General features: G+C 43.0%; 1 protein-coding gene across 1 annotated transcript in view; it reads left to right on the forward strand.

The window, feature by feature from the left end:
- IL1R2 (interleukin 1 receptor type 2) overlaps window positions 1-20864 on the forward strand; it is a 32502-nt gene extending 11638 nt beyond the window's left edge. The window contains exons 5-9 of the mRNA XM_084841787.1: window positions 666-840; window positions 6445-6510; window positions 10711-10846; window positions 17858-18003; window positions 20228-20864. Of these exons, the coding sequence (XP_084697913.1) occupies window positions 666-840; window positions 6445-6510; window positions 10711-10846; window positions 17858-18003; window positions 20228-20358 (654 nt within the window). The 3' untranslated portion in view covers window positions 20359-20864. The remainder of the gene's footprint in view (window positions 1-665; window positions 841-6444; window positions 6511-10710; window positions 10847-17857; window positions 18004-20227) is intronic.
- The last annotated feature ends 258 nt before the right edge of the window (window positions 20865-21122 follow it).

Genomic DNA, 21122 nt, shown 5'->3' on the forward strand with positions numbered 1-21122 from the left:
AAAAATTCCCAGTAGGAAAACAGGTGAGATTAAAGGAAACGTTATGTGCCCAAGAACTGAGGTACAAGGCAGCAGTGGGGTCTGAGCTCCAAACAAAAAACCACTCATCTGAACTCAAATAAAGATGGTGCTGGAGGGCAGTGCATTGCGGCATGCATGCAGTCCTCCCAGTTTTTTAAGAAATCAAAGAAATCCTTAAAAACAAAATAAAAATCAGGCGGGGCAGCGAGCCTGGTGGACACCAAGAGAGAAACATTGGTTCCCACAGACACCATGTAGAGACCCAAGTCTATGATTATTATTAACATGGTGGCCTGATGAGGATTCTTGAGCTAAAAGTAGGATAGGTGTGACTGATACAATACTTTGGAAGCGTCCCTTGGTAGTTAGGAAATGAATACCTTCGTGTTCTGTGTTTTGGATTTCAAGCTCTGAGCTTCTGTGCAGCTGAAGGAGGTTCAGTCTATCAGCTCTGCATCGCTGGATGTTAAACCAGTACGGTCATATTTAAGTAGCCAGAAATCAAGGTAGAATTCTCTGTTAGCGCAAAAACCAAGGCTTTATGGCACTGAAGCAAGGCTGCTGCCATATTTAAGTATTTGCTTGCTGTCTCTATTTATTTTATTTTATTTTATTTTAATTTTGTTTTATTTATTATATTTTAGGACTCTACACCTCTGGATGTAGACAATAAAAAGTTTGTAGCTTTGAACAACACAAATTACCTCATTATCAGGTCCGTGTCACTGGACGATTCAGGCTACTATACTTGCCAAATGACCTTTGAGCATGAAAAGGCAGAATATAACATCACCAGGACCATTCAGCTACAGGCACTTGGTAATGAGACTGTGTTTATTACTGAAGGTGTTGAAGTACATCGCTATTAACAGTACTGTGTTCACTCTGCTTTTTTTTTTTCTTTAAAAGCAAATTCCAAATTCTGTATGAAGGTAACTTGAGTTGTCCACCAGGATAAGTTGATGCAAAATGTGCATATTGTTGCAAAAAAAGGAAAAAAAAGTTATGCAAAATTATGCGTATTGTGAATACAGGAAGGGGGTGTAGCTCAGTGACGAGCACAAACTTTGTATACAGAAGTAGATAGGGACAAGAAAGATTCCTCTCTGAAACTCTGGGGAAATGTTGCCTCTCAGTGTAGACTATACTGAGCTAGATAGATCTATGGTCTGACTTGGTTCAGCGCAGCTTTTTATGTTAACTTTGCGTAACAGGGCCTGATGGTCTTGTAGGCCCCTTCCAACCCTACTGTTCTATGATTCTATGATAATATATTCTTTTTCTGCTAGTTATGGCTGGATGGCTGGATGGGACCTGTGCAAGACACCCAAGTGGCACCACCATGACCACTGGAAGCCTTGCTCAATCTTGCCCCAGCTTAGTCTTTTAAGAGCTCACCAGTCAGCGATCACAGATTTTGGAACTTAAGGACTAGAAACTTGATATATTAAAAAGGAATGGAAATGTGGCCAGAATTGTATGCCAGTTACTAAGCCTTGCACCTCTGTGGTGCAACTGCAGATGTGTGGGATATGCACATCGCTGACTATAGTTTCCCTAGAATGTGTTCTGGCAGTGAGTTGAGAACAGATACACCCTCCTACTCTTTAAGTTTCTCAGCATTACAGCTGTCAACTGCCAAAGCTATGAGCTTACTCAGCACAACATTCCAGCTACTTTCTTCAGATAACAGCCTGAAATAGTTTCACAGAGACCTATAATTGCTGGCTAATAGTCCATAGCAGTGTTGGGAATTCCCAGCCATTCCCAGAAGTAGAACGGTTGTGCTTTAAAAGCCTCTCACTGAATAATTTATCCCATAAGAGACCCCCGGGAAATGGCTTCAAACAGCTTGGAAGATATAATATTTAATTAGTAGTGGACAAGGAAGGTAGACAAAGACCTCTGTCCCACTGTCTCCCTTTTAAAGTGTGTACAAATAGCTGTGCCTGCCGCACTGATAAATAAACGGGGCTCTGTTAATCGGCCTGTCAGTACAACACTGGCCAGCAGATGGTGGTAGTGTGTTTCATGTCTTTTCAGATCCAGTAAAGTAAACAGCATTTTTAAAAATAACCAGTTTTAAAATTCCTTGCAGACAGTGTGGGAACATCTGAAAGTTGGAAAGAGAGCCCAGCCCTGGTTCCTGTTATCCTTTCAGTGGTGAAGGGGCAGTTTGCCTCACCTCTTAAAGGATCCTTGGGGTGGGGCACTACAAGCCTTCCCAGCTGAAAGGAAGCGAGTAGAAGACTACTTGTGTCAGCTGCTCAAAGCCCTACTAGTCCTGGTGGCTGAAGGCTACCATATGTACAAACCTTCTCCTTGGCCTTTTGCGGTGTTTGGGGGAGGTGGGGGTCGTTTCAGCACCCCACTATTTTTTTCAAAGAGAAGGGAAGGCAGAGACCCCTCCCATGTCCGACCTCCCCAGATGGGCCTAATGGGTGTCCAGTCCACATACAGCTCATCCACTTTATCAGTGCAGGGAGCGCTGCTCTGTAAGATAACATCAGATACAAAATGTGCAGGTTAATAAAATGAAATTGAAATACCACACATAATATGAAGCAACACACAGCTACAATTTCCAGAGGGGTAGCCATGTTAGTCTGTTATAACAAAAACACTAGTTTTGTGGCACCTTAAAGATTACCTCATTTACGATGGCATAGGTCCACAATAGGTTATGCCATAGTAAATGTGTTAGTCTTTAAGGTGCCACAAGGCTCTTTGTCGCTTGAAGTCACAGTAAGACTCTTGACTGGTATTATAACATACTCCAGTCAGGTTTTGCATCATAAGGTATATTGGTAAGATATGTACGTGAGTGTTGGTATAAAATGTGAATGTACATCGGATCCAATGTGCAGTAATAAATGTCTACAGACAACAATTAGTAGCTTACTCTGGTGGTGGCTGTAAGTAACCACTTGGCAAGCAGTTCATGGTACTCTGCACTATGCTGCCAAGGAAGAGGAGAATATTTTACCACAATTCTGTACTCGATCAGAAATCTGGTAAAACAAGGGTGTGGTAAAATTATTCTCAGCACTTGCCAAGATAATACGGATGACTTGCTTACCAAGTTGTTGCATGCACACAACTGGTAAGTTACCATTTGCTAAATCATTGCCTGTATTCTCCCAATATTTTACAAGATCTTCTTTTGTGCTCTTAATCTTGTAGCTGTGTCAAGGTTATGTTTCCACTGTGAAAATAATAGATTTGATAGTCATCTTATTATTTAGCTCTCTGCTAATTAAGGGTGCAATCCTATGCAGAAAGGCGGCTGCATTTGAACTCCGAGGCAACGGCCTTTCCAGTGCAGGGCAGGAGAAGCATGGAGGGGATCGTTCCCTCTGTGTTTCTCCTGCCCTGCATTTGCGGCTAGACAGCCGATTTCGTCTGTCTAGCTGCAGGAGGGCAGAGCAGGGGAGGAGGCTGCCAGACAGCACACAGGAAGTGTTATACTGGCATTTCTGCCCTCCCTGCCCCAGAACACCCCTGGAACGCCCCGTTTTGGCCGCTCCACGCGCCTCGTGTGAGTGCGGAGCATGGAGCTGTTCTGTGCTGCCTGCGAGGCAGCGTGGAAGGGGGGGAAGGTTGGTTCTCCGGGAACAGACCTTGGCGCGTGGGCTCCAAGGTCGGTTCCCAAAAACCCAGATATCCTGTGGCCGCTTAGCCCCTGACTAGCGGCCATAGGATCGCTCTCAATCAATCAATCAATCAATCAAAGCTTTTATTGTTTCAACCAGAGGTTACAACAAGCAAAATAATAACAAAGATAAAACATACATAAAAGAAATCAAACAAATCCTATTAATTTTTAATTTCCTGCAAGGTCATAAAATTAGCTCTATGCGATTGGGCCGTGAGAGCAAAATTGGCCAATGCCGATAAGACTGTCTTTCTTTGGAAGTAAACAAAAAGTGTATTCTGTCTAAATCGGACCAGCTGGACTTTTTTTCAAGAAAACAATGCAAATATTTAGAATGAATTTGGGAATAAATAGGGCAGTAGAATAAGTAATGAGGCAGATCTTCCACTTTGCCAGTACGGCAAGGGCAGAGTCTCGAGGCATAGGGAGTCTTGCATTTGCTCCATCTTCAATCGTGTGAGAGCGGATCTAAAACAAGGGTTTGTAATTAAAGTCAGATAGTGTTCACATTCAAATTTAAGCTTGGTCTTTGCAAACCAAGGTGCTATCTTATTACTAGACACTCAACAGAGATCCGTTTGGATAGAAACACTATAAACCCTCTCCTTAAAAACCTCTTTGCTATGGGCAACATTCAAAGTGGTAAAATATTTAAAGGAAAAACCATAATAATTAATGTAATAAATTAATTTCTGAAACCAGGATAATGTGTTTGATAGGTTAACTCTCATTTGTTCTAAAAGGCACAGTTTAGGAAATCTAGTTGAAGGAGAGAAAAAAATCTTAAGCCAATAATTAAAGGCCCTGATGACCATGATATATTTAACTGATATTACACCAGTTTCTGAAAGTAAAAATGAAGCAGGAATACACCTTGTCAAACCTAGAATTGTTCTCAGCAATTTGTTTTGAAACATTTCCATATTATAGGAAGACTTCAAAGCCCATAGCTCTCCTCCATATACAAACTGAGGGATAAGTTTTGATTTCAACAAAATTAACATTGGGTGGATTTGGTAACCTCCCCTTGTATGCCAAAACTTTAGTAAACTGTTTAGTTGTTGGTTTGTCTTTAATTTCAAGGATTTGAAATGAGCATTCCAGCCTCCTGAAGCTGAAAAAAGAACACCCAGATAGCGATACGAGGATACTTGCTCAATAGGGTGGGTGTTTATTCTCCATTTGTGTAATGGGGATCTATGTCCAAAGACCATGACTTTGGTTTTCTCATAATTTATAGATAGTGGGTTTTTATGGGAATATTCAGCCAATGCTGATAGTAATCTCCTTAAACCTATTTGGGTATATGAAATGAGAATCAGATCATCAGCATAAAGAAGAAAGGACAATTCCCTTTCTTCTAATTTTACTGGGAAATAGAAATCACCAGTCAAATTAAAAGCTATATCATTTACAAATCGATTGAAGAGAAGAGGGGCCAAGACACACCCCTGTTTAACTCCTCCAGATACTGCAATATTATCCGTCATGTGTCCAGCAGTAGAAAATCTCACCTGAATGTTTGAGTTTTCATGCAACAGTTGTAACAGAATCAAGAGACGTCAATCTAAATTTAAGTCTGCCAGTTTTGCCCATAACCTGTTTCTATTAATTGAGTCAAAAGCTGCTTTGAAATCAATAAATGCTACGTACAATTTTGATGTTTTTAGATTTTTGTACTTATTAACCAGGTGGTCTAGTACAAAACAGTGGTCCATTGTTGAATAACCCACTCGAAAACCAGCTTGTTCTTCTATAAGGATGTTATTTATGAAGGCTCAATCCTCCAGTTTGTTCAGCAGGTGTCTAGCATATAATTTGGCTGCAATAGGATTGCTCTCTTTCATTATTTTGTAACCATAGAGTTTTCACCTTGATATGAAATTCAGCATCACAGCACATGTTTCATTTTCTATCCCATGTTCACACACAGACACAAATCGTGCAAGAGATCTATAATGGCACTTTGTTATATGTTTCAAACACTCAGATCAGGCTTCTTTCTTTCTTTCTTTCTTTCTTTCTTTCCTCTCCTAGCTATCTCTTGTATTACTTGGGCATGCTTTTAGAGTAAAATTTCTTCATTCATTGCCAGATTTACTTGTGAATGTTGGCAGAAGATAAAATATATGAAAAATGTAATCATAATATATGTTTTTTATTATATTTATATCTGGCCTTTCCTCTAAGTAGCACAGGATGGTGTATAACATAATCCATAATATACACTGTGGGCAGTATCCAGCAGACATGAGTGCTAACCTAAATTACATTGGGGAATCTCGTCATGCCAGCTAATGCTATTGGAGCTGTGCTAGAGGTCCCTTACACTAGTGCAATGTAATTTACATTAGCGGTAGAGTCCAATTGGATGCTGCTCTGTATATGGTTCTCCTCCCCATTTTTCCTCACAATACCCCTGTGAGGTAGGTTAGGGTGTGAGTGTGTGTGATTGACCCAAGGGCATACATTGCACAAATGGGTGCAACTTCAAGGAGGCGAGGTGTTGCTTGTGTTAGTGCTTTCACAACTGCTAGTGAACAATGCCACCACTTGTGCCATTTCCATTAGCCTAACATTGGATAGAACCCCATAGTGTGACTGCTCATTTTTAACTATGTCTTGTCCTCTTGAAGAGGTCACTACTCCTCTGGTAGTAAAAAAAAAAGAAAAAAGAATGGAAAATGTGTGTGTTGTGATGCTAACATATTGTTTGTTTCAGAAATCTAACGATTCCCTACAATTTCTTCACTGTGAATTCTCCCTAGGCCAAAAGAAGAAAAGCATCCCTGTAATCGTTTATCCAAATCAAACGATTACATTAGCAGTTCTCGGTAAGGTCAAGAGGTTTAAATTTATTCAAGAGGTTTTCTGGAAGCAAAGTCATGGTAATGATTAACTTAATATAAACTCATTCTTTTTCCAGGTTCAGAATACAGAATTAGAATTTAATGAGACAATCCATTAAATTAAATAATTTATCCAGTAAATAAACTATCCAGTAAAACTCAGTTTACACTTTTGCAAGTAAACTCTAGGATTAATTTCAACCACAATTACAATTAATAATGGTTGAAGCGGCTTCACTATAATCATGGCAGAATTAATACTACCTGCAGTACATTAAGAGAATATCCACAATAAAGCCTTGAACTGTTTTTACATTAAGGGCCAGACTTACATGGAATGCATCATTCCACTATTCTTTTTTCTAATGTTTCTTCATTTAATGCAAAATAGCTATAGCTGGCTTCAAGGCTGAGCAAAGGGCTGGAGAGGCAGGGGTGTGTGAACTCTCTGCCAGTCATTTGGGCAGAAAATCAGCTTGGGGTGATTTTGACTAGATGAACTTTTGGCAAGAAAACAGTTAAGCAGTCTTCCTGCTAGTCTGCTCCTCAATGTCAACACTGCCTATGATTTCTTTGCATTTTAAAACAGCTGGAACAAAGACTCACAGAAATAACAGAACATGTCGTTTGGCTGTAATTCTCTCTGTCCAGGGATCTGTTGAAACTGTAGAGGGGAGGCAGTGGTGACGTTAGGGAACTCTTTCTAGAGAGGTTCCCACACTTAAAGATGGCTTAGAAATAATTTTAAATATTTAAATAACTGAATTCTTAGAAACTTGTCACCAAAGTATAATTCCCAGAATTGTTTGCAGTGACAGCCCAAGACATTTTGTTGTTTGAAGCAGAGGCCAAATTGTGTGCCCCCCTCCCCTCTTGGGCCAACATTTTATAGGCCATGCTGCACCATTTAGATACCAGTTCCTGCCTTCTCCTACCCGCCTCCCTATGCCACCTGAAGCGGGTTGCTTTACTGTAGCCATCCCTGGTTTCCCTGTGTACTGGCAGCTGTCCTTCTGTCAAGAACGCTCCCGTTTCTTCCATCATTGATCTTTGGGACCACAAGCTGGGGGCCCTAGATCTGGATTTGGGCATGGACACCATGGCCCTGAGAACAGGAACATAGTTAGTAGAACCAGCCACTGCCTATGTAGAAATACAGGGCAAGATGAATTAAATCTGGGCCCCTCATGCTATGAGGCTTTGGGCTTCATCACATGGAGCTTTTATCCTGCGACTGAGATTGCTCCTTCAGAGAAGTTTGCAGGCTCTTTACATGATGCCGTGACCCTGCTGTGACCCTCCTGCATTAAATGCCCTTTGTTCCATTTTTAAATAGGTGGCAGATAATGAGCTATCAAATTACCCTGTTGTGTTCCGCTTCAGTTTCCTCCGTGAAAAGAGGAAAAGTGGCAAGAAGAGGAGCGAGATCAATGGAAGATAGTGGAAGACTCAGATAGGGGGAGAAGGGGGGCGAGGGGAAGGGGGGAAAGGACGTGTGTGTAAAGGGAGTCAGTGGTGATCCTGCATTTAAAACGGAAGCGGAAAGCCCCATTTTAAATGCAGGATTTTAGGCTGGTGTAGAGATGCCCTTTTTCTCTTTCCCCTCCTCTTCCACTTAGATCAGCATTTCCGCCTCTTCCTTTCGCAAGAACTAGATGGGGCACTTAGCAAAGGGTCCGCTGTGTTCAGATTCCAGTTCTGCACATTTGCTTCAGTGGCAAAAGTGGTGTTGGGGAGGTGATGTTGCTGACATGTTTGCACCAGTGACAAGTGGCAGCGGGGGCCGAGTGTGGTGTTTGAAGGTTTGGGCATAAATGAAATATTTTGATTGAATCTTGGCCTTCCTATGGGACGAACGTCTTGCATTTGATGCCCTTTTAAGAGACCTGTCTCCTGCCGCTGTTGTGTTTGTCAGTGAGATTAGGCTGATGTCATAGAGATGGCTGTGCAGCAGTAAAACATTGCCACACGCATGCTACCACACCGCCTGACGGTTCTGGAGTGCTGGAATGCAGGTTTGACTCAAGGAGGATGTGGTTAAACCAAAGGGAGAGCGGGTTCAGATAAATAATCTCAGCCCCATTACTTTAACTGTATAACGGCTGAGTAAGCACAACTCCAGAAGCTGCTCAAATCTGGATGCTGGTTTTCCCAGCTCTTTCCTCTAATTCTTCTTATTGAATAAGCTGGCTGAACAAGTGTTTGCTTTCAAGCTTACGGTGCCCGTCAGAAACATGGCCTCTTTGGGCACTTGCCAATCTGTGTTTTGTCCTCAGTCAGCCTACCCCAACCGGGCGCCTTACAGATGTGTTGGACTACAATTCCCATCATTCTCAGCCAGCATGACCATTAGGCCTGTGTGTTTGATCTGCAACCTTTGTCTAGAGATCATGGGGAGGGGGCATTTTACTGATCCAGTTAGATCTTTGCGTGCTTTGATTCCCTTAACCATGCGGTACTACTGATACACCTGGGGAGTGTGGTGGGTGTTTGTGCAACTGCTCTTGAGTAGTGCCATTCTTTTCTATTAACCCCAGTTCTATACTAGGAATGGGCATTTGACCGATCAAAACAGAACTGGTCAATTGATCAGTCAAATAATATTAAACCACTGATTTTATTATAACAATACGAATATATTTTAATAATTAACAGGTTTGATACACTAATAGGAAAAAACAAATTAGTTATTTTCACTGTTGCACAATAGCAGTTAACCAGTTTGAAAAGTTCACTGGTTCACATAGGACTACAATAACTTCTAATTACATTAGGTAAGGCTCAGCCACGGAAGCTCACTGGGTGACTTTGGGCCAGTCACAGACTCTCAGCCCAACGCACCTCACAGGGTTTTTGTTGTGAGGATAAAATGGAGAGGAGAGGATTATGTATGCTGCCTTGGGTTCCTTAAGGAGGAAAAAGGGCGGCATATAAATGTAATAAAGAAATAAATGTCTATAAATGTGAACAATTCACTAAACAGTTCTCTTTTTTGATTTTTATTTAAGAACACCAGGAAAGGGGGGGAGAACCAAAAGACAGTGGAGGCTGGTGACTTCAATGTCAGTGAGGTATTGAATTCACTATGGATTTCAGTCAGAACCACTCAGAACTCTAAAGGAGTTCTGAATAGAACCCAGAGTGGATTCACCTCCCCACTGACATTGGAGTCACCAGCCTACACTGCAAAAAGAAATTAAAATAAGATGGACATAAAGCATAGTAATGGAACAGTCAGCCAGATCACACATTGGGTTGCTCCCTGATGCTTGGAGCACACAAGATGGAGTCATGGGTGGTCCTAGGCAATGACCTTTGCTGTTGATGATTGCTTGTGTTTCTGTCCCTTTTGGGAGATGCCTGCAGTTATAGTAAGTAAGTGGTCAATAGGAGAAGCTTTGCTAGACTGACATGGCTGTCCCCTGACTGCTGCAAGCTAGGGGTAAAGAGCCCTTGGTCCTGCCTTTGATCATAATTGGCACCACAGTGAAATTTAAAAAGGTGATCTGCCAGGTACATTGTTGGCTTCATGGAATATTTGACAATATTTGACTAGTCAGTCACCTTGGGTGTCAACCCTATACCATACTCACAGCTGCTCATCTAGATCCCCAGTTGGAAGAGGGGAAACATAGACCCCTTTACAAGTCTTTAACCACCCTGAATCTAATAGGACTACTCCAATGTAAGCTGTGTAGAATTGCATACATTGCTGTTTAGCTGAAAGCAGTTAAACTGATGGCTCATTGATTCAGTGGGTAGAATTAATCGCTCATTTAGTTCAGTTTCTAACATACACCCTTCCCAAGGCACCTGGACAAGTAACAGTTAGGACAAAACACATGAAATAAAAATAAAATACCCAGCTGAATTTTAAAACGCCACCAAAAATGGTCTCTGTGATCCCTGAAGAAAGAAAGAAAATCTAAAATCCAAACTCAAGAGCTTGTACACTTTTGTGGCATTTTGGCTGGTCCTAATAAAGGTATTGCCCAATTGTGGATTTTACTTGAATTAAAGTTACTCCATGCCTACTTCATTCTGGCTGTAGAATGCCAGTACAAAGAAGAATGAATTACAGTTCACCTGGAAACGTCTTAAGAATTAAGGACTGGTGATATTCATTACTGCGCAACACACCCTTCAGTTTGTGTGTGTTTATCTCTTTATTTCATTTTAAAATAGGTTCTCGCCTGACCATCCCATGTAAAGTGTTTGTTGAAGCAAGCAGCCATTCCTACACTGATGTCTGGTGGCTAGCCAACAACAGTCATATTAGTGCGACTTATCGAAAGGGCAGAGTTTCTGAAGGAGAAACTCAGTAAGTATTGTTGAAATGTCATGTTATTCCACCCTGCCCCTAAAATTAGTATCTTTAGAAGAAACCTAAAAGTCATCAGCTTCGGCTGTCTCTTCTATCAGGCAGGTACACCCTTTACTTCAATGACGTATGGCGGCAAAGCTCATTTGGAAAGAATAAGGAAAATGTGGTATTTGTCATACCACCTTGAAAAGTACTGTTGTTTGACAGTGCTTTAGGGAGCACTGAACTCGGATGCAACTGCCTATCCAATGCAGGGCAGGAGAAGCATGGAGGGGATCATCCCCATTTGCAGCTAGATGGCCGATTTCAGCTGTCTAGCCATGGGAAGGTGGAGCAGGGGAAGTGGCTGCCAGGAGACACGTTGGATGTGTCGTACCGGCATTTCCGCCTTCCCCACCCCAGAATGCCCCGTTTTTGCTGCTCCGCGCTCCTCTTCTGAGCGCGGGGCGTGGGGACATTCCGAGCTGCCTATGAGGCAGCACGTGTGGGTGGGGAGGTCAGATCTCAGGGAACCGACCTCGGAGCATGGGCTCCAAGGTTGGTTCCCGGAGACTGACGTATCCTATGGCCATCTAGTTGCTGACTAGAGGCCATGAGATTGCGCTCTTAAATATACATCCAGATTATCCCCCCAGTGTGTGGACAGGTCAGCCCTACATAGGGTGAGAGTAGACATGATGTCAGCAGTGCCATTTGTCTGACCATGTGCTTGTCCCCAATCTAGTGTAAAGTGGAGAGCTGAGGTTTGATTTTTAGAGCAAAAAGGTTGTCTGGTACCTCTCTGTAGCCTCTCCCTCCACCCTATTTTCAATTAGTTGAGCTCACCTCTAGTATTGAAGCTCAGGTGAGGAAAAAAGTGTCACAGGAGGGGAAGGTTTCTAAGGAAGTAAGCCAGGGTCATCCCATCAAGCTGAATAATGGGAGACTGAGGACAGATAAAAGGAAGTACCTCTTCACAAAGCACATAGCTACTGTGTAATTTGCTATCACAAGATGTATCACAATGTGGATGGCTTTAAAAGAAGATTAGAGAAAATCTAATCTTCTAATGCTCTAAAAATCAAACCTCAGCTCTCCACTTTACACTAGATTGGGGACAAGCACATGGTCAGACAAATGGCACTGCTGACATCATGTCTACTCTCACCCTATGTAGGGCTGACCTGTCCACACACTGGGGGGATAATCTGGATGTATATTTAAGAGCGTAATCTTATGGCCTCTAGTCAGCAACTAGATGGCCATAGGATACGTCAGTCTCCGGGAACCAACCTTGGAGCCCATGCTCCGAGGTCGGTTCCCTGAGATCTGACCTCCCCACCCGCACGTGCTGCCTCATAGGCAGCTCGGAATGTCCCCACGCCCCGCGCTCAGAAGAGGAGCGCGGAGCAGCAAAAACATGGCAGATAAGGCTATTAAGGGTTACTGATGGATATATGCTATCTCCAGTATAAGAGGCAGTAATCTGGAGAATATGAGCAGTGTTGTTGCATTCATGCCCAGCTTGTGGGCTTACTATGGACTAGATAGTCCTTTGGTCTGATCCACTCTGCATAGTGGGAAGTTCTTGGGATTTAGCAGCCTCCTACTACACTAACCCTCACCCTCACCAAGCCCCATCATCCTAAGGCTATGCTCTTATACCAATATTTATAGTAGGTTGAATATGGCATATGTTGCAATGCTATCCAAGTAAAAAGAGTATGTAGCATACAGCCCCTGGTTTCATTTGAGTATACAGGTGGCTTCTGTTCAAATGCTAACCACCTGAACCACCCATTGAGTTCAGTGGTGCCCAGGATACCTGAAGGTATTCAAGGCAATTGATACTTTGGGTCATATGTTGCCTTCCCTTTTTTTAAAACATTGACTGCTTTGCAATATGAAGTTCAAAAAGCTGTTTTTTAATATTATGATTCATCACCATCACATCAGTGCTGTGCACTACTTTGGCTCCAGACCCAAATTCCAAGCCAAAGCAGGGTGCTTCAGACCGCAACTAAAGTGGGTCAGGATCGGCCCAAAGCAACCCGAAGTGGGTCGGGTCATGCTAGAGCACCTTGGTGCGCTCCAGAAGCTCAGCCGCCCAGCCACATGCCCAGCCGCCCCTCCGCTCAGCTGCATGCCCCGGCTCTGTACCTTGTACCCTCAGGACATGTGCCTGCAGCCACTGGCCTCTTCGAGGGAGTTGCCATTGCAACTTCGGATGAATCTACACATAGCAGTTATACCATTATCGTAACTGTTGGTGCCCATTGGTGTCATGTGTACCAATAGTTATGATAATGGTATGGTAACGGTATAAGTGCTCTGTGTAGATTCAGCCTTCCTCTGTTTCCAGAGATGGAATCTGCAAGGCTGTCATTTGCACAGGATATCATTTCCAGAAATAGAGGAAGTCGACAAAATCACGTCTCTCTTGAAGATGCTGACGGCACACGTCCCAAGGCTCCAAGTAAGGAACAGGGGGCTTGTGTGGCACATCGGGGGGTTGGGAGGGGGAGAGCCCAGTTCAGCTATCCAAATCCCACTTTGGCCCTGGAGCCCAAAGCAGGTTGGGTTGGACTCAAAGCATCCCAGGCCTGCCTCAGTAACCCCAAAGCAGCCTCCAAGGCAGTTGGGTGGGGAGGGTTCCCTGCACAGAGCTCCATATTATGCCCTTTCTCCAAGGAGCTCAGGTCCACCTGCAAGTTTCTCCACCACTCTCAATCAGGGGTGTTACTAGGTTCTTAAAAGATCTGGGGCTCAGGCCCATAACACAAATTTGCATATATATATATATATACACATACATATACATATATACATATATATATATACACATATACACACACAGATACAGAGAGACAGGTTTAAGCACACGTCTAATATGTGTGTGTGTGTGTGTGGTGTGCATGCAGTGTGCTTGCGTGTGTGTATAGATTACATACATACGTACATAAGAAGTGTGCAGTGACCCCCCCACTTCACCTCAGACCCCGATTCAGCATTTTGGAAAACATCCCTCTTCTGCTCTGGCCAATTTGTATTCGGACCACTTCAGCTCAGCACCAAACCTGAGTCAAGGTTTGGAAATTGAGTCTATATGCTTCCTGTTGACTTCCATGGGAAATTAGAAAAAAACTGCAACTTTTTTTCTCTTGGTCAGAACTGGATGATAATTTCAGGCATAGCAGCCCCCCTAGAAGGGGATTACACCTGCCCAATGTCAGAAAAATAGGTGCAGGGTTCATATTTTGATTTTCTTTTAAAGGGAACTGCCAATAACATTTTAATTCCTTGGAAGAATTGGATACAAATTTCAGGATTCATTGTCCCATCAGAGGAGATCATGTCTCCAAATTTCAGAATGTTAGCCATGAGGATTTTGTTGCAAGGGTGGCCTTGACATTTCGAGGTCTCCAAAAGTGGACATACCTATCTTCCTATGTTCCTTGTGGACTGTTGTTCTGAAAAGTACAGACAGCCTAGAGGCGTACCTAAGTAAGAAACCAGCAAAGTTTCAGAAGGATACATGTGGAAGGGGAGTTCTCCACTTGGGAGGAGGGAGGGATTTGCTTTCCCTTCCATTCACCCCTTCCCCAATAGTTTGTGGGTAAATTTGTATGAAAATGCACAGGTAATTAGAGGTATCCTCCAGGCAAGAAACCTGCAGATTCTGAAGGATATACATGCATGCAAATTTAGAATTACTAGAATTTATTTACATTTCACCAATGTTAGCAGCAGAGGAACATGGCTGGGAAGGTGCTATTGCACTCATGTCCTGTTTGTGAGTTTCCTATGGGCATCTGGTTGGCCACTGTGTGAACAGAATGCTGGACTAGATGGACCTTGGTCTGATACAGTACGGCTCTTCTTATGTTCTTAAATATAGAATGCCTCTGAGCATGTGCAGAATGTTTTTCTTTCACCACTGAGCACTTACATTCTCCCCCTACCAATTCTATTCCCCTCCATGCAACCATCCCTCCTCATCCTACCATCCTCCAGCAACTCTTCATAAAAACAGATATTTTGTTTTGTGCAACTCCTCTCTACCTCCTCCTTGTGATGCACAAGCTCTCATTGTATCTTCCTCCCCATAACTTCATTTGTGCCAAGACTTCACCAGGATACAGCCAATGGGTGTGTTTTCAAAACTAGGGCTAAGTCATGGAGAAACTCTGAGCGTGTACTAAGTGCCTTTCCCTCACCACTGAAGCTAGAGTTCATGCACGCCCCCCCCCCCAACCCACAAATAACAAAACATGCATAGGACTGAGCTGAAAGGGTAGTCAATTCATTAGATGGAATTGGGTAGGCACTGTGTTAAGCTTGCAGTACCATGCTCACAACTCAGGACTTATTCCTGAGTAAACATGCAGAACATCAAAGTGCAAACTTCTCTGCAAAAGTAACTTCTGCTGGAATCCTATGCACAATTTCCTGGGGGTAAGCCTCGGTAAACATAATGGGACTTCTCAGTAGGCATAGACAGGATTGCATAAATGAGCAATATTTATCTCCCAGCCACTTATAAAACAAACCAAAAACTCCTGTTTTTTAATTAAAGCTTTCTGTTCATAGGAACACAGGAAGCTGCCTCATATTGAGTCAGAGCCTGGGCCCATCTAGCCCAGAATTGCTGATGGTGACTGGCAGCAGCAGCTTTCCAGGGTTGCAGGCAGGATTCTTTCCTAGCCCTAGCTGGAGATGCTGGGGATTGAACCCAGGACCTTCTGCATGCCAAGCATGTGCTCTACCACTGAGCTACAGCCCTTCCTCTTGCTGGATAATGGCAACTGACAAACAAGACAGCCCCAGATATGTTTCTTTGCAACCAGAACCCACTCTTCTTAAAGACTTGAGCAAGGAGGAGGAGAAAACCCAACCCTCTTGTCTGTTTGTAAAGAGTCAAATACAGTTCAGAACTTCTCTTGCCCACTGAAGATAATTCTTTTTAAGAATTCCCCAAGATATGCTCTGGGTGGAATAAAGAAGAGAAAGAAAGAACAGGATAAGGGAGGGATGAAGAAAAGAAGAATGGTGACTGGAAATGCAGGGTGGGGGTGGGGGTTAGAGAGAATTCCCTAAGCTAAGTGGCTCCTTTCAGAGAGGTAGTACTTCAGAGGAATTTAGGAGGCTGTGGAGGGTTTGTAAGGATTGCACGTTCTTAGATTAACTTTATGAGGTGAGGTGGCAGAGGGCTTTTTCTAGCTTTTTAAAAACCATAGAACCTATTTAAAAGCCCTAGCAATTTCTCGATCATGACGCCACATAGTCCTAACCCTCCCTTTGGGATTATTTGAGTCTTACAGCTATTTAGGAGAAATTAAAGTGAAGGGAGAGAAAAAAGTTTGTGGAGGCTGATTGGATCCTTTGCTGTACTGAACTACTAAACTTCTGCAGAAGCCAAAGCTTCCAGTTTGGGGCAGTAAAATCAGGTGCTGTGTGAAATACCAGTATTTCACATGGAGCTCTTTCTTCCCTTCCTTCTCCCTCTTCAAAATTTCATTGCAGGCAAGCTCCCAACAGTGGGCATGTAAGAGCAGAAAAGAAAAGTAGGGGGAGAGAGGTTTTTTGCACCCAAACCCCACACCAGAGATTAGGGATTGTGACCTCCTAATGGTCACCTTAAACACCTTCTGATTAGGATCTCTAATCCCCTGGGTGACTCAACCGTTTTTACTTTTTGTTTTAGACTTTGAGAAAAGGAAACTTTACACATGGCTAGCGCAAAAGCCACTGGACCTAACTGTCTGAAATTTGGTAGGTTCAGTCAGCTCCATAGGGCCTGATAGGTCCCCAAATTCCATGAATTTATGTGGAAGCACAAAAAAAATATAGCTCTTTACTTTGACAGATTTTCTTAGAAAAAGCAAATTTTACCTGTGGCTAACACAAAAGCCACTAGACCTAACTGTCTGAACTTTGGCAGGCTCAGTCATCTCTATAGGGGCTGCCAGGTCCCCAAATTCCATGCACGTATGTGGAAGCACAAAAAAAAATATAGCTCTTTGCTTTTACACATTTCCTTGAAAATAGCAAACTTTACCTGTGACTAGCACTGGACATAACTGCCTGAAATTTGGCAGATTCCATCAGCTCCATGGGGCTGGCAGGTTTCCAAGTTTCATACACTTATGTGGAAGAACAAAGAAATTATAGCTCTTTGCTTTGACACATTTTCTTGAAAAAAGCAAATTTTACCTGCGGCTAGCACAAAAGCCACTAGGCCTAACTGTCTGAAATTTGGCAGGCTCAGTAAATTCTATGGGGGCTGTAAGGTCCCCAAATTCCATGCATGTAAATGGAAGCACACAAAAAATTATAGCTCTTTGCTTTGACAGATTTTCTTGAAAATAGCAAATTTTACCTATGACTAGCACAAAAGTCAATGGAGCTAACTGCTTGAAATTTGGCACATTCAATCAGCTCCATGGGGGCTACCAAGACTCCAAATGTCATAAGTTTATCCTACAAACTAAAAAAGTTATGGCCGTTTTTGTTTTCCAATGCAAGTCAATGGGAAAATGTAAAAAAATGGCAATTAGGACAGCTCACAAGATCCGGGGCCCATGCCCAGGTGGGCCATATACAATAATGCCCCTGCCCTCACTGTTACCCTCTCAACAGCCCTGCAAGCTAGATTTGGCAGAGCGACAGTGACTGTCCCAAGGTCATCCCACTAAGCTTCATGCTTGATGGGAATGTGAACCTGCATCTTCCTAGTCTGACCCTCTATCCACTCCACCACATTGGTTCACCCCTGAGATTCTGTCAAATCCATTTTTCTTTCTATTTTGAACACAAAATATTAACTAAAACAGATTAATTTGCTACAGTGAAATGAATTTACTCTCATGTGCTGTAAAATTCCTGCAGACATGGTTGAATTCCACCACCACCACCCCACAATCACACAGTGCTAAACTGATAAAACTAAATTTGTAGGAGTGACAGTGTTCTGGAAATTTCATCGCTTAAAATATACGTGCACCTATAAATGGCTATTTCTCATCTTAGGAAACTTGTAGAAAATGACGACAATTATATTGAGGTGCCACTGATTTTTGACTCTGTCAAAGAAGAAGATTTCAATACAGATTTCAGATGTGTTGCCCAGAATAGTCGTGGTCATCAAGTACATGCGACACAAGTCAAGCAAGAAGGTACCTGTCTGTGTGCATGAATGGTTGCCCTAATTGTTACTGTGTGGTTTAGCTCAGCAGAATGCTATTGGCATTGTCAATCCGAGGTTGATTGTACACAGTCGCTATAAGACCATTGCAAAGGAGAATATTTTGGGGCATTATTACTCTGTAATATTTCTACCATGTAGTCTATCATCCTTACTTCCTTAATCCTTCTAGCTACCCTGTGAGAGTGACCATGAATATTCCCATTTTGCAAATGGGAAATTAAGACTGAAGAATAGACTAGGCTAGTTCATTGCTTGATTTCTCACCATGATAATGGACTTGTTTATTTATTACATTTCCCTCCTGGCCTTCTCACAAGGGAAGGGGAGAGATGGACATGCATGTGTGAAGTCAACTAATGTTGCCAAGAGCCCATTTGTGCATTACCTCTGCGTTATGCCAGCTGTTAGGCCTTTGTGTTATGTCAGCTGTGTTTCCCTTTAGTTGGGCACCATGCCACACTGGTAATCTACAAAAGTGCCGATCATATGGGCCATCCAGGTCACATGGTTTCTTCCCAGTAACCAATGCCACACATCCACTGAGGCCACTCACATTAGGCTAGGTAAGAAGTAACTGAGTTTCTGGGCCACCCATGACATCAGCACTCAATGGGATTTAGAGACCAACCAAGGGCTAGCATTTTTCAGTAGTCACTACTATGCTTAAGAAGTAATGTCTAAATTGACCCCGAGTTCAGAAAACAAAATGTGGTATACTCTTTGTGATTATATGTACTATCTCCAGGCCAGGAATAACAGTTACACTTCACTGCTGGATATAGTCATGCTTCTAACATTGATAAGAAGAGGAGAGGGAAACGGATGAGCTTGAGAAATGTTATGTTGTGTAATCCATGAAAAATAGTAGAGCAGCCTTCCCCAACTAGTTGTCCTCCAGGTGCATTAGACTATGAATTCATGCTGGCTCGGGACAATGGGAGTTGTAGTCCAACACCCCTGGAAGGCAACAGGTTGAGGAAGGACGTAGTATTCCTTGCGAAGCTTTGCAAGGGGAAAAATGGCCCCTTCAACAATTAATGAAACCTATCTCACCAGTTAATTTGGTACAGTGAAAGGAAGCATTTATTATTTCACACAGTGCATAATGGACAGATGGAACTGACTACCACAAGATGAGAAGATGGGCTCCTAGCTTAGAATAGTCTTTAAGGGTTTAAACAGGGGTGGGGAACCTGCAGCCCTTGAAATGTTGCTTGACGACAACTCCCATCAGCCCCAGCCAGCATACCCTATGGCTGTGGATAATTAGAGTTGTAGTCCAACAACATCTATAGCTTCTTCACACTGAACTTTTATCGTGCTATTGGGATTGCTCACTCACGGAGGTTTGTGGGTCCTTTTCATGACATCATCAACCTCCAGGGCACTTCCAGAGGTATTTCCTGGTTATTCCATCTTGAAAAGATCCAGAAATAATCAACTATTTATTTAAGTAGGATGGTTATGCTATTAAAACAGCCACTAGATGGCGCTGTTTCATTGATCTCTATGGAACCTTGAAAATTAAAAGCTTCCCCGGTCAGAAGCGATGCCGTGGTCACCGTCTGGGAGCCTGCTGTAAACGTGGAAAGGCTCCACAACAGGAGGACTGCAGGTTTTTTCTATAGTGTAAAGGCAGCCCTAGAGGGTCTATGAGCCATGGGAGTGACATTGTCAGAGGCAGTAGACCTTGAGATACTAGATGCTGGGGGCAAAGAGGGAGTGTAGCCTTCATGCTGCGCTTAAGCCAGCCTTGCCCAACCTGGCACCCTCCAGATGTGTTGGACTGAGTTGCAGCCCAACACATCTGGAGGGCTTCAGCTTGGGCAAGGCTGGCCTAAGGTCTTCTTGGCAGCATCTGACTGGCCGCTGTTGGAAACACGGCACTGGAAAAGATGGACCTTATCTAGCAGGACTGCTCTTATTTTATCTTCTTATACTACATTCCTTGTTGCAGGAATGGAAGAGAAAAAAGGTCCTGCTTGTTGCTCATTTTTAATGCAACCTGACATTTCTGGGAATGGACTACTGTGTTTGAGGGAACAGGCCAAGAATAACAGTTACACCTCATTGCATAGTTATGCTTCTAACACTGATCAGAAATGGAGAGGGAACAAGGGAGGTCAAGGAAATAATATCCCTGTTTTCTGATGTAAGCTGTCCAAAGCTTGATACCTAATTTTCTTTTACAGAGCAACATCTGTCTTGGTACTTGGCAGCCGTTCCTGTAGTTCTAGCGGCTGTGATTGTGGGAGGCGTGTATATGTATACACGCTGGAAGAAGCGAAGATCTCTCAGGGGATATATTGTGGCCCAATCCTAAGGAACATTTTTTTGTGGGCAAAAATTGGTGCTTCATGCAGAAAAATTCAAATGCAATTTCCTGTGATATAAACTCAGTAAATTCCAATTTGTTGCCTTTTAATTGTACCCTGACATCTACCACCTGCGATGGCTGCCTAACACAACTCAGTAGTAAGTTTGGTGCTAGTTAAAACAAGCTGTGCCAAATAATCCATTTCCTTTTGGTGATCTAGCTGCTTGTCAAAACTTCATTTTGTGAAGATGGGCCTGCACACGCTTGTTAAACCACTTCTGTGCATTATCTTGTGCTGTTCTGTTCTCAAGGCCCTTCAAGGCTGGAGCAGACCTCTTGCCAATTAGATTGAATGATTTCAGCTGGGCTGCTGTGAGGACTCCCCCTGCCCCCGCCACAGAAAGCCTCGGAGTGCTATTCAGCCAGCTGGCGATTGGCTAAATAGGCTCAACCACATTTGTCAAAGGCTTTTGAGAATAAAGCAAGGGGGGCTACAACTGCCCTTTGTCTTCATTTGGTTTGGTTTTGTGTCCGTCATGCTTTTGGCTTGTGACTCTCATGATCACAGTTTGGACCCTGTCCTATTTGAAGACCTGTGCTTTGGTACATATAGACAGGTTTAGGTAGCATTTGTTATTTTCTGGCTGAACTATCGTTTCCAAAGACTGCTGTGTTTTGTTGTAGGTTGTCCCTTTTCCTTTTCCATTTTGTAAATGAACTTACCACCTATCAAAATTGCAAGAGTGTGCCTTACTCCAATTAAGCCTTAG

This window comes from Heloderma suspectum, chromosome 3, assembly GCF_057233095.1.
Source record: "Heloderma suspectum isolate Gila_16-S chromosome 3, 16-S_ref, whole genome shotgun sequence".
Lineage (NCBI taxonomy): Eukaryota > Metazoa > Chordata > Lepidosauria > Squamata > Helodermatidae > Heloderma > Heloderma suspectum.